This window comes from Chelonia mydas, chromosome 1 (assembly GCF_015237465.2).
Source record: "Chelonia mydas isolate rCheMyd1 chromosome 1, rCheMyd1.pri.v2, whole genome shotgun sequence".
Lineage (NCBI taxonomy): Eukaryota > Metazoa > Chordata > Testudines > Cheloniidae > Chelonia > Chelonia mydas.
This window is the reverse complement of record NC_057849.1, coordinates 140,360,718-140,374,432: the sequence shown is the minus strand read 5'-3', so window position 1 is coordinate 140,374,432 and position 13,715 is coordinate 140,360,718. Positions and strand designations below refer to the sequence as shown.

Sequence of the window (13,715 nt, the reverse complement as noted above, 5' to 3'; positions counted from 1 at the left end):
GAGGCTGTGGGTGGAGCCATGGCCTGGACTGGGAGGGGAGCCGCAGCTGGGCCATGGTTGGGGCAGTGGCGGGGTGCAGAGCCGCAGCCAGGACCCAGAGCCACAGGTGGGGTTGGGCAGGAGAAGAGCTGGAGCAGAGTGGAGCTGGGTGGTGCTCCCTCCCTGCCTCCCATGGGGGCTGGCCCAGGCTCCTAACTTCAGTTGATTTCAGTGTTGAGCATCCACCCTAACGTTAAGCAACTTGCAATCTGTGAGACTGTGACCTGAAATGACATAGCTTTTTCACTAGGAATATCAGTTAGCCTCCTTTGTTGTTTCTTTGACTTTTCCAAATTAAAACTAGAGTATTACTGCAATACAACAAAACTTTTATTTCAGTGAATTTTACTTTTCCCTATTAATGTTACAGTAAATGATTTAAACCTGGGATTTGTAACCTTTGGCCCGTGGCCTGCCAGGGGTAAGCCCTGTAGCGGGGTGGACCGGTTTGTTTACCTGCCACATCTGTAGGGTCAGCTGATCGCAGCTCCCACTGGCCACGGTTCGCTGCTCCAGGCCAATGGGGGCTGCAGGAAGTGGCAGCCAGCACATCTCTCGGCCCGTGCTGGCTGCTGGTAAGTCCCCGGCCCGCCAGGGACTTACCCTGGTGGGCCGCATGCCAAGGGTTGCCGATCCCTGATTTAAACTCATGTTCACATCTGTAAAAATATTAGGTATGTCCAAGAATCCCAAAATGATTTAGAAATGTTGCTATACCTGTTTTACAAATGGATAAATTGAGGCCCAGAGACATTAAGGCCCAGATCCACCAAGGTATGTAGGATCCTAATTTCCAACTGCAGTCTCTGCCAACCAAGCCCCTTTAAGGTGCCTCAGATTGGGAACCTAAACTCATGAGGCACTTCTGAAAATCTTGCCTACTGTTTATGTGCTTCATTGGCAGCTTCTTCCAAACAATGTTACGAAAAATTCAACAGTTCTTTCTGTAGGGAAACAACATACATGATTAGGCTTTACTTTTTTTCCCCTTCCTCAAAATATTTTTACCATACAAGTAATGCAAACTTGGTCTCTTTTACTAATTCTCTGCAAATGTCAATTTGCCATTTAGCCAACTCCATCCATAATATGTTTAAACTATTGCATTGCTTCTGAAAAAAAATTCCATGAAAACGATGAAATGAGTCTCTGAAGTAGTGTGTACGTTTCTCATTTGTTTTCACTGCAGTAATTTTGAATGATGCTTAATTCCTTTCATGTCTACAGATGGTGTACTGTGAGGAAGGCTCCTTCTCTTCTGGCTAGGGCACTGACATCCATGACTAATGGCTTCCAGTCTCCTCCAGACATGTCTGAAGGTAATATAACTGGTTGAATTTTGGAAGATCATGTCATTAAAGGGTTTTATTCTTTCCTTTATACTGTTGGTTGAAAAGCACTGTCCTTATCAGTTACTAAGCTTAACTAGTTTAACGCTTTAATAATAAAATGTTAGGACAGTATATTACCACCTTAATCAAGCATAAAGCATAAGTAAAGTAGATAGAGCAATGATAATGTTTGTTTGCCTACCTATACCCCAGGACTAGGTGTTTCTGGCATCTGGTCCAATCTGGTATAAGTTCTGCATTGCTCCACCTCCCTTTGTTAAACACACATTCTTTATACCTTGTCCTGTAACATTGCATGGGCGCAAATTATTTAAACTACCTAATCTGCAAACATTCCATTCTAAATATGTTTTCTAATAGAGTTTTAGCAAAATAAATAAAAAAGTAACGGGTACCTCCTTAGCTATCTTTTATTTAACCATTGCTTTCATGTGTTCATTATTTCTTTCAACTGTTGTTTTATTGTTACTTATCTGTTTCTTATGGCTTTGGGGTTGCTGACTAGTTCTGTTCAGTCAGTATTTATCCTCCCCTAATCTGACTTGCTTGTATCTATCTAGAAAAATGATACATTGTCTGTTTCACTTTGCCCAGTTATCTACACAGACCAAGAATCCACTGTAGATAGGATGAAAACCAACTTTCTGATGTCTTTTCAACCTTTGAAAGCTATGTCAACAACACACAGAGAAAGCAGAAAAGTTCCCTTTTTACATATCTACTTTTCTAACATTAAATACAGTATTAAATACAGTTCATTGTACTTTTCTTTCTAATACTCACATGCAGCTCCCATTAAGGAGAGACATGGATGTATTGTAAAGAATATATCCCTTAGTATAGTTCATATTATTTAAGACATGGTTTCTGAAAGCTTCTTTTATGTAAAATTCTTGCACATATGTTGAGCTAATGATAAAGCTGTTTGAATGCAGCATACGGGTTCAGGGTATCAGTGTGGTCCTTTTTTCCTGGAAAAGCAGAAAGCTCATGTCTCTTTTTTGGGAAGGCACCTTTCCTTTTTCTCTGACGATGCCTTCTGGATGGAGAGTAACTGTAGGGTGGGGACATATGGATCGTAGGGGAGGATGGGCAAGAAGAGGACAAAGTGAGGAATAGAACTGAAATATCCTCCAGAAAAGCTGTGAGTTTTTATACATAAGAAATTATACAGTATATGAAAATCCTTTAATCAGATCAGAACCATGGATTATGAAAATGTACGTCAGTATTATTTTATATTAAAATACTGTTTTTAATCAGACTTATAATAATAAGATATGAAACATGAAGCATTAATGTTTTAATTTTAATACTAAAGTAAATGCAAATAATAATTACCATTAGGCAGCCCAAAAAGGAATTTAAAAAGCAACTAGCAAAAAGACACAAAAACTAACAGCAATTTTTTTTACGTACATCGGAAGCAGGAAGCCTGCCAAACAAGCAGTGGGGCCACTGGATGATTGAGGTGCTGAAGGAGCACTCAAGTAATACAAGGCCATTGTGGAGAAGCTAAAGACTTCTTTGCATCCGTCTTCACGGCAAAGAATATGAGGGAGATTCCCACATCCCAGCCATTCTTTTTAGATGATTTATCTGAGCAACTGTCATAGATTGAAGTGTCAGTAGAGGAGGTTTAGGAGCAAATTGGTAAATTAAACTGTAATAAGTCACCAGGACCAGATACCATTCACCTAAGTTCTGAAGGAACTCAAATATGAAACTGTAGAGCTACTAATTGTGCAATGTAACCTATCTGTAAACTCAGCCTCTGTACCAGACAACTGGAGGATAGCTAATGTAACCCTCATTTTAAAAAAAAAAAGGCTCAAGAGGCAATCCTGGCTATTACAGGCCAGTAAGCCTAACTTCAGTACCAGGAAAATTGGTTCAAACAGTAGTAAAGAACACAATTATCAGACACATAGATGAACACGATAAGTTGGCGAAGAGTCAACACAGTTTTTGTAAAGGGAAATCATGCCTCCCCAATCTATTAGAATCCTTTAGCATGACAACAAGTATGTAGACAAAGGTGATCTGTGGATATAGTGTACTTGGACTTTTAGAAAGCCTTTGATAAGGTCCCTCACCAGAGGCTCTTAAGCAAACTAGGCAGTCATGGGATAAGAGGGAAAGTCCTCTCATGGCTCAGTAACTGGTTAAAAGATAGGAAACAAAGGTTAGGAATAAATGGACAGTTTTCATGGTAGAGAGAGGTAAATGATTTTTACTGAAATATGTTCAGCATATTCCTAAATGATCTGGAAAAAGGGGTAAACAGTGAGGTGGAAAAGTCTGCAGACAATACAAAATTACTCAAGATAGTTAAGTCCAAAGCTGACTGTGAAGAGTTAAAAAGGGATCTCACAAAGCTGGGTGAGTGGGCATATGTGTGATTCAAAAGCTTGTCTCTCTCACCAACAGAAGTTGTCCAATAAACGATATTACCTCACCCACCTTGGGCAAAACAATGGCAGATGAAATTCAATGTTGATAAATCCAAAGTAACACACACTGGAAAACGTAATTCCAACTATACATATAAAAACATAGAAGATTAAGGTTGGAAGATACCTCAGGAGGTCATCTAGTTCAACCCCTTGCTCAAAGCAGGACCAACCCCAACTAAATCATCCCAGCCAGGGCTTTGTCAAGCTGGGCCTTAAAAACCTCTAAGGATGGAGATTCCACCTAGGTAACCCATTCCAGTGCTTTACCACCCTCCTAGTGAAATAGTTTTTCCTGATATCCAACCTAGACCTCCCCCGCTGTAACTTGAGACCATTGCTCCTTGTTCTGTCATCTACCACCACTGAGAACAGCCGAGCTCTATCCTCTTTGGAACCCCCCTTCAGGTTGTTGAAGGCTGCTATTAAATCCCCCCTCACTCTTCCTTTCTGCAGACTAAATAAGCCCAGTTCCCTCAGCCTCTCCTCATAAGTCATGTGCCCCAGCCCTCTAATAATTTCCGTTGCCCTCTGCTGGACTCTCTCCAATTTGTCCATATCATTTCTGTAGTGGGGGACCCAAAACTGGACGCAATACACCAGATGTGGCCTCACCAGTGCCGAATAGAGGGGAATAATCACTTCCCTCGATCTGCTGGCAATGCTCCTACTAATGCAGCCCAATATGCCGTTGGCCTTCTTGGCAACAAGGGCACGCTATTGACTCATATCTAGCTTCTCATCCACTGTAATCCCCAGGTCCTTTTCTTCAGAACTGCCGCTTAGCCAGTCAGTCTCCAGCCTGTAGCAGTGCATGGGATTCTTCCATCCAAAGTGCAGGACTCTGCACCTGTCCTTGTTGAACCTCATCAGATTTCTTTTGGCCCAATCCTCCAATTTGTCTAGGAGTCTTAATTAGCTGTTTGACTCCAAGATCTCTTGCTTGAGTGCTTTGTGGCTAGTTCTCTGAAAGGATCTGCTCAATGTGCAGCGGCAGTCAAAAAAGCCAACAATATTAGGAACCATTAGGAAAGAGAGAGGTGATAAGAAAATATCATAATGCCACTATATAAATCAATGGGATGCCCACACCTTGAACACTGTGTGCAGTTCTGGTTGCTCCATCAAAAAAGACACGTTAGAATTGCGAAAAATACAGAGCAAAAATGATTAAGGATTAAGCTTCCATATGAAGAGAGATTAAAAAGACTGGGACTGTTCAGTTTAGAAAAGAGACAACTAAAGGGGGATATGATGGAGATCTATAAAATCATGAATGGTGTGGAGAAAGTGAATAAGGAAGTGTTATTACCCCTTCACATAATAAGAATCCAGGCTCACCCAATGAAATCAATAGCAGTTTTAAAATAAACAAAAGGAAATATGTCTTCACACAATGCACAGTCAACCCACTGAATTTATTTCCAGTGAATATGGTGAAGGCCAAAAGTATAACTGGATTAAAAAAAGAATTAGATACGCTCAAGGAGGATAGATCCATCAGTGGTTATTAGCCAAGATGGTTAGGGACACAACCCCATGCTCTGGAGTCCGGAAACCTCTGATTGCCAGAAGCTGGGAGTGGACAACAGAGGATGGATCACTTGATACATTGCCCAGTTCTCTTCATGCCCTCTGAAGCATCTGGCATTGGTCATTGTTGGAAGACAGGGTACTAGGCCAGATGGATCATTGGTCTGATCCAGTATGGCCATTCTTATTTTTTAACATGTACATTAAAACAGAACAAAGAGACTGAAATGAGACACAAATAATTCCTCTGAGATTCTGCTCGTGTCTGATACTATGTATCCTTCAGTCATTCTCTAAATAGAAACTCTCATTTGTACTAATGACTCCGTTATTTATTGTGAGTTACTGAATGTTGGAGATTTGTGTTAGTAAATGAGCAAACATATAATTGAGGGGTGGGGAGGAGGGAAAGAAAAGCAAGGATACTGCATGTTGTATTTAATGCAAATTGTACTTTGTTCATTTATTGTGATTATAATTTTAGATTTAGCTATAACAGTACCAGCTAGTAATACAGTACATTTTTGTAAAAGCTTCTAGGGGCACTCTGTTATTGTTGGTTTACTGAAAAATGGGGAGCAATTGATGGTTTGTATATTATAACACTTACTGCTTAGTGAAGTTCTACTCTCAACCTGTAACTTTATTTGCTTGTAAAAACACCATGCAAACTTCTGTTGCTACCTCTAAATAACTTGTCCTTCTTTCATTCCCATTCGCTATATTAATCTATTTTTCCATGCTGTCTCCTAAGTGCTGAATGCTCACCCCAACTTGTTTTTCCCATACCACTGACCTCCATTCAAATCCCTTCTGTTTAAAAAAAACCAAAAAAACAAAACTCATTTCTTCTGTATCCTCACAAGAGGTGAACCAAACAACACAGTAAAGATCATCCTTCCCCCCCCCGCCCCCCGCAAAAAAAAAATGCTCCATGTTATTCCTTCCTCTGACCTTCCTATTGCATCCTTTCTTCCTCATTTACATCTGTTGAGGCCTTGATCCTTGGGGCTCCTCACATGTGTCAAGTTAAGCATGTGCATAGATGTTTGCAGGATCAAGGCCATAGATTGTAAGCTCTTCTGGGCAGGAAGGGACTATTGTCATTATTGGTGCTTAACAAAAATTAATAATGACAGTGTTTGCCAGCAGCATGTTTTCTTGTTAGCAAATGACTGATAAATTAATTTGAAATGTATGGTGGCAGCAAGTATTGTACACCAGCTTTTAGTAGAGACATAAACTGTATAGCTGTATATTTTTGACTGTATGTGAAGGAATGGATTAACCTAGCTGAGTCTGACATATAGATATATTAACTGCAGACCATGTAACTGAATGAAGACAAGCTGCTTACATTTAGATACTAATGTGCATGTGCAAAGTGGAATTTGAAGGGGAAAAATAACCAGACAACCCGTGATTAGAAGTATACTCTTTCCCTTGTTTTATGGTGGTACTGATTATCTAACTTGTTTTTTCCACTCCACAGGACATTTACCCATTCATGTGAATAATGGTGTGTGGTGGTAATCAGCATGCATTTTAATATTTACAGAACCGCTTCAAGCCTATCTTGCTACTCTCTAACTTTACCTGAGGATTCATGAAAAACAAAAACTAACATTTTTCTCTGTCAACTTTCACAAGTCATCCCTGTGGTCATCAAAACTGTTAACTGTGATATGTGAATGTGTCCAGTCTTATTGGTAGAAATATTGTCACAAGACATATATACAATGTGCTGATTGATATAAGGGCATGATAACTTGCATTTTTAAAAAATCTGTGGGTAATAAAACCATTTATATGTTAAGATACAAATCCTGCAGTTCTTATACATGTAAATCTCTCAGTAACATAAATAAGAATTTTGCCTAAGTAGGGATTGCGGGATTTGGCCCAAAAAGTATAAACAGAAGTATGCTTAAGAAAGCCCCTGGAATAAGATTTTTCCAACTTAGGTGCCTGAAGTCACGCTCCAATATCTGTATTTAAGAATGTAAGCAGCCTGACTTTTGAAAAGTTTTGAGTGCCCGTATCCTCCAATGAAATCAATTGGAATTGTAACTGATTAATACTCTTAAAATCCAGGTTATTTATTTAGGTCCCTGAATACGGGTTTAGCAGCCTAACTTTAGGGACTCAAGTTTGAAAATCTTTGACTTGGTATTTGAAGCAATGTTGATCATTTAAAGATGATCAGTTCTTGTCTGCTTTTGTTTAAAGACCCAAGCCAATATTTTCAAAGTTGGCCACCTAAAGTTAGACTCCTAAAGCCTCATTTAGACATCTAAATAAAAACTTTGATTTTTCAGATGTGCTGAGTACCTGTAACTCCCACGGAAATCAATAGCAAGGTCTGCTTAAAAAATGATTGTGCAATATGGCGCTTTTTTGGGGGAATACTGAAACTCACTTGAAACTAATGGCAAACTTACTCTCACTCTTAATGGAAATTAGATCTCAGTGCCTCCAGTAAATCATGTTAACAGCCTCAGACTCTGATTACCTTCACATTCTCTAGGGCAGTGTTTCTCAACTTTTTTGATTCCAGGGACCGGCTTGCTGCCTTCCTAAACTTCCTGACCTTGTCTACACTACAGGTTACTTCAGTATAATTTATGGTGTTCAGGGGTGTGAATAATCCACACCGCTGAGCTACGTAAATTATACCGAACTAAGCACCGATGTAGACAGCACTATGTCGGTGGAAGAGTTCTCTGTGCTGATAGCAAACTATTTTCACTACTCTGGTCTCCAAAGATCCCATTTCTTGTACATTGTGCAAAAATCTCTACATGCACTGAAATATTGGGGTTTGTTTTCCTAGGTGCCAGCTGTCTCTGAGGCTACTTTAAATTTCCATCTGTTCAAATTGGAAGAAATCTGGATCTTGATACCATCCCTTGTAGAGCCACTTCAGCTTTCACTTTCATTGCTGTTTACAATATTCTCTCTTGACCTGAGAACTCATAGTATTTTTATTTATACTAAGCAGCTTTAGTGATTTTTGTTTTTTAAAAGTTAGAAAACCTTTTGTGGTTTGAGTGAATACTGTTACAGTGGAGCTGTAATGAAGAGGTGGAAACTGATGCAGGATCACTTTATTAGTATGCTATAGCAGGGATGCTCAAACTTTTGTATAGTGTGGGCCATGTAGTCATATGGATTGACTCACAGGAACCTCCCCTTCCATTCGTGATCTCATAACATTTCTGTCACAAATAAAGTAATTGCTTTCATGGAAGGTTTACTAATATTTTATACTGCTAAGAGATTAGAGTGTGTAATATAACAAAATAGTAAATCAAGTATGGAAGTTTAGGGAGCGTTATCTCTAATTACTCGAAAGCCTGTTAAATGAAGAAGGGAGTAGATAAATAATAGACTTTTCTCACTAAGCAAATTCTGAAATACTATTTGGTTTTAAATCTGTAAATTATAATGGATTTGGTTTGCTCAAATTTTGATAATATTCATTATGCATATTTTCCTTTTACAGTTTGTGTAATCAAAGTGAAAGTACTAAGCTGTCTACCCTACAAACACTTGTGCGTTTTAAATCTGTAAATAGTTGCACAAAAGTGATTGGCACTACTTGCACATGTAAATCTATGCAAGACTGGGGATTAAGTCATTAATAGTTTATTGCCTCACTCTCTCTTTACAATTAGAAATGGCTACAACTTTCTCTTCAAATCAAGATACAGAAATTCTAGGTGAAAACATTTATTTTTCTTTCAGTTTGGACAATAGTACAGAAATGAGGCCTTTTGTAGATGCTGTGATGGTGTTCATTCTAATGCTGCTTTACTCTAATGGATATTAGGGCAAGTTCACTGCTGGCTCCAGGAGTGGAATTTAATTGACTTCAGTGGAGTAGCTCTTCTTATATAAATAGGTCACTGATGAGGCTTAATTTAATTTAGTTAATTTTTAAGCATTTCTTTTGGTTAAGGTTTATTGGTGTAAAATTAGTCATGGAATTGGCCTTAATCCAAAATCTACTTTTGATAATTGTTAATACAAATAGCCTTGAGTGTTCAGTCTGGAATGTGCAAAGCAAGATGATGTGTAATGATTTTAATTTGCCTTGTATAAAAAATGTAAAGGATCAGCTACTGTGCTATCAGTGGCTGAATCTGTTTTGCTTGTGTTCTTTATATAACTGTTCCCTGATGTGTCCTTAATTCTGTCTTCATAATTTAAAATCCTCTCTCTCTTCCTTCATAAGGAAAATCTTCAAAAATCTTCATAAGGAGGCAAGGTTGCCCTGCTTGTGTAAACTGCTTCATGTCATTGACTGTCTGAAATTTATGAACTGTTGCTGCATGAGTTCAGGCACTGAAGACACCGTGCATATACCAAACTAAAACTCAAAGAGTAGAGTCCCTAGATTTGAGAAGACCTAGCAGCAACTTGGCAGTCCCAAATGAGAAAAGAACAGAACCATTAATCTGCCTCTTCACCCCAAATTTAAAGAAATCTCACATCCTCCCACAGATGCTAGAGCTTTTTCACTGGTGCAGGCAATGGTAGAAGTACTATTGACTGCCTGTGTGTAAGCCCAGCTGAGAACTGCGTTTCTACATCAAGGGAGATGAGTCCCTGCTTGCGAAAGCAAGTATGCTGACATTGCATGTCCTTGTTTGGAAATTATTGATTAAAAAAGAGAAATCTTCCTTTTTTCCTCAGCTGCACTGTTCCCTTTTGGGTTTGTCTTGCCTCTTGTCAGTCTGTGAATTAGCCAGGATTTGTTTGTGTTTAGGTTGAAATGGCTCCATATTCTAATTCCCCAGGTTGATAATTGATCTGCCACATTTTTTCAGTTATTCAAGGCGCTAACAACTTTTGCATTTGCATTAGTAAATTTTCTGAAGGCATTTTCTGTTGGTCTTTGCTGTACACAACTGATTACAGAATCATGTTTCTAAAATAAAAAGAATCCAGATTAATTACATTATTAAACTGTGGAGAGTCTAGTTAACTAATCTCAAGATCATGATATACCTACTAAAATCAGCAGTGAATTTGGCCAACAATTTCTGGTTTTCAAGCCGCTGTTTGCATGACTTTGCTTGATCTTCCTGTTCTTGGGATGAAGATTGCACCTTTTAGCACCAGGCAACTTCACATTTGTCACTTGACTGATTTGCTTTGATTTTGTTTCAGTGCGAAGCAGATTGAGGGCTATAGTGGGAGCTTCTACCAACTGGAGGTACAGTGTACATGAATGTATTTTTCTTTCATTTCTGATACCCTTGAGAGAGCTCACTTTCACAGCAATGGAGGTTAACAGCATTGTACAGCTAACTTGTGGGGAAAACAGCTGGCTAAGGCTGGAAGAAACAATGAAAACTGAAGGCTTCTGAATTCTAAATTAGTGGCTAAAGTTTGAGGTGGCAGCTCGTGTAGACATACCTGAGCTAGCTTTGGAACCAGAACAGTGAAGCTACAGCAGTGCATGCTTAAGTGCTGGCTTGCCTTGTAAATAATTACCCGGGGTTTTGGGCAGGCTTGTACAGCCCACTTTGAAGCACGTGCCATCTCATCTTCACTGCTCTGGTACCATACTAGCCAGATTAAGCTAGCTAAGGTATGGTTACATGAGCTGCAGTTATACCCATTGATTGCAGTGTAGATATACTCTAAGTTTGTTGTAATGAAATTGTGGTTCATGAATCTCTTGTGGAAATCAGTGCCATTTTACATTACAAGATCAGTTTTATACAGCTATCTTGCTTGTACGTGTAGGGTTTATAGTATTTTTGAGATTATGAACACACTCTTCTTACCCAGTGAACTACAAAAATTGAGAGACTGTTTACATCAACTCTATTGTGCTGTTGTGTGTATAAAATTATTAAATATATTTACATAATCTAGATTACGGATATGATTCAACATGTCAAAGTCAATAGAAACACACTGAATCATAGAATCATAGAATATCAGGGTTGGAAGGGACCTCAGGAGGTCGTCTAGTCCAACCCTCCGCTCAAAGCAGGACCAATCCCCAATTTTTGCCCCAGATACCTAAATGGCCCCCTTAAAAAAAAAATGTAAATGGCCCCCTCAAGGATTGCATTCACAACCCTGGGTTTAGCAGGCCAATGCTCAAACCACTGAGCTATCCCTCCCCCACATTGACTTCAATGGGAGTTGGATCGGGTCTTACGATTCTTGTACATCTAACCTTAGGGCTGCATGTACTGGACCACAGAACACATGCAAGATTCTCCTCTACTTAATGGCTGTTTGTATCAATTTTGCTGATGTGAAAAGTTTACAAATGGCTTTTATAATGAGTGATACAGGAGGTTGGACCGATTTGGAGGAAACCTATTATAATATTAGATGATTGTGCTTGATCAGATGTTTAGCTAATTCAGAGATACAAGATTTCCTTTCTGTGAATGTTTGTCACCTAGCAGTTGATACATGGATGGAGTATTTGTATAATATTTTAAGAGTAGTACTTCAGAATTTAAAAATATTTGAGAAATATTATTTCCTTATAATATGCTATAGACAGCATAACCCCTAATATTTACATCTGTGTATATGGAATTGTGAATTTTTCTAAAACTTTTAGGGGTGAAAGCCTGGCTTCCTTGAAGGCAATAGGAGTTTTGCCATTGACTTCAAAAGAGACTTTCATATGTCTATTAAAAGTGCAATGTAGGAGTAAGGTGGAGAACAGAATATAATTGGATCTCATTGTTCAATTCCTACATATTTATGGACTGTTGAATTTGCACCTGTGACTATCAATTTCATTTAGATCGCTCCTTTAAAATTTTGCATCTTCCGTGAAACTTTTCACTGATAGTCCAACCCAGAGATAAATCCACAGAAACTAAAGAATAGAACATCTTCACTTAGCAATCTGGTGTATTCCATGTCTGTACAGCTGTCTAACATAAACCCTTTGGGGTAGGAATTGTAACTTCTTATCTGCTCTGTGAACTCTGATAAGCACTAGAGCTGGTCAAAAAAATAAGTAACATATCACAATATTTTTAAAGCAATGAAAGTTTTTCATTTCACTCAAAATGTTCTGTGAAATTTTTGGTTTCTTTGATTAAAATGTTTAATCAATCTTTTAATATTTTTGAAAAAATTTGAAAATAGGTTTTGGTGAGGGAAAAAGCTCTCTCTCACTTCCCCCTCCCCGCTTTCCACTGGAAAATAGAGGTAGAGAAAGTCCAATTGTTTGAAAAAGTGTGGGGTTTTGCATTTGAAAAGGCATTTTCAGTCCAAAAAAACCACCCCCAAACTTTTGTTAGAAATTTGGGACCAACTCTGCTATGCACAATGGTGCATAGTACTGTATTGTAACATGCACAAAGGATCATGCTGCACATGTGTGAGTGAGCCATTGTGAGAGAAAAAAAAAAAGTGTAACGTGCCTGGTCCAAGAAACAGGTTAGTGTTTTAGAGACTATTTTTAGCATTATATTTGAACTCTCATAGGTTTAACAGATTTAATACCCATTTGTTATACAGATTTAGTATTGACTCTAGAAGAGTTATAAAATATATGCTTTCTAAAGTTAGGCTGCACTTGAGGAGGAGGGAACTTCTGAGGCTCATGTAAGGAGTGATGTTTGGAGCAAGAGTTTTACTTGCCATCTGCATCTCTTCAGGGAAGTAAGGTGGGATGAGGTGTCTCCTTATTCCCCTGTACAGGCTATTTGCCTCATGGATGACAGCGTTGTGGGGAGAGCACGCTCTGCAGGAGCAGTGTGCCTTTTTCTGCATAGATGGATTGGGGAATGGATAGATTTGGTGTTCACCTTCCATCAATGTGCTGGCCAGCACAGATGAGCTGGTATGGAGGGGAAAGTAAACTGCTGTTGGCGCAGCACATTGGCAGGTTACTTCTCTCCTGGAACAAAGTGCTGGCGGGGGGGTATGGAGAAGAACTGAGGAGGGAATAGCAACAGAGTCATAGTTCCCTCTCTGGTCTCCTTACTCGAGGCAGATTGTAAAGTGATAATCTGGACCTAGTAAATTTAACAGATTTGTTATGTTGGAAGAATTGGGCTATAGTAAATGTGAGCCATAAGAATTTGTACAAAAATCATTAGGTTAAATTATGTTTTCTTAAAGAAAGTATTTGAAATCAAGTGTTCTTTAAAGCAGTGCAGGGTTTTTTATAAAAGTTTTGCATCATTTAGGATTGGACATATATTTTTATTTAATTATTTAACTCTCTTGTGCAAAGTATGCTGTTATAGTTTCTTTGATAAAACCGTCACATCCTGTTCATTACAAGTTTGCACATAGTTTACTTGCTTTTAACATTTCTGATTGTGATGTGTTGTATGTC

The 13,715-nt window shown here is 38.7% G+C and overlaps 1 protein-coding gene across 7 annotated transcripts in view; it reads left to right on the top strand.

The window, feature by feature from the left end:
• Positions 1–13,715, top strand: part of ACOT9 (acyl-CoA thioesterase 9) — a 41,945-nt gene that overhangs the window by 1,880 nt on the left and 26,350 nt on the right. For 3 of the 7 annotated variants that reach the window (XM_043537980.1, XM_027832689.3, XM_043537982.1), the window contains exons 2-3: positions 1,267–1,358; positions 10,553–10,598. In XM_043537980.1, the coding sequence (XP_043393915.1) occupies positions 1,267–1,358; positions 10,553–10,598 (138 nt within the window). Of the gene's footprint in view, positions 1–1,265; positions 1,359–6,869; positions 6,897–10,552; positions 10,599–13,072; positions 13,207–13,715 lie in introns of those variants that run through there. The other 4 variants (XM_043537979.1, XM_027832687.3, XM_043537981.1 and 1 more) reach the window with 3 other exon arrangements.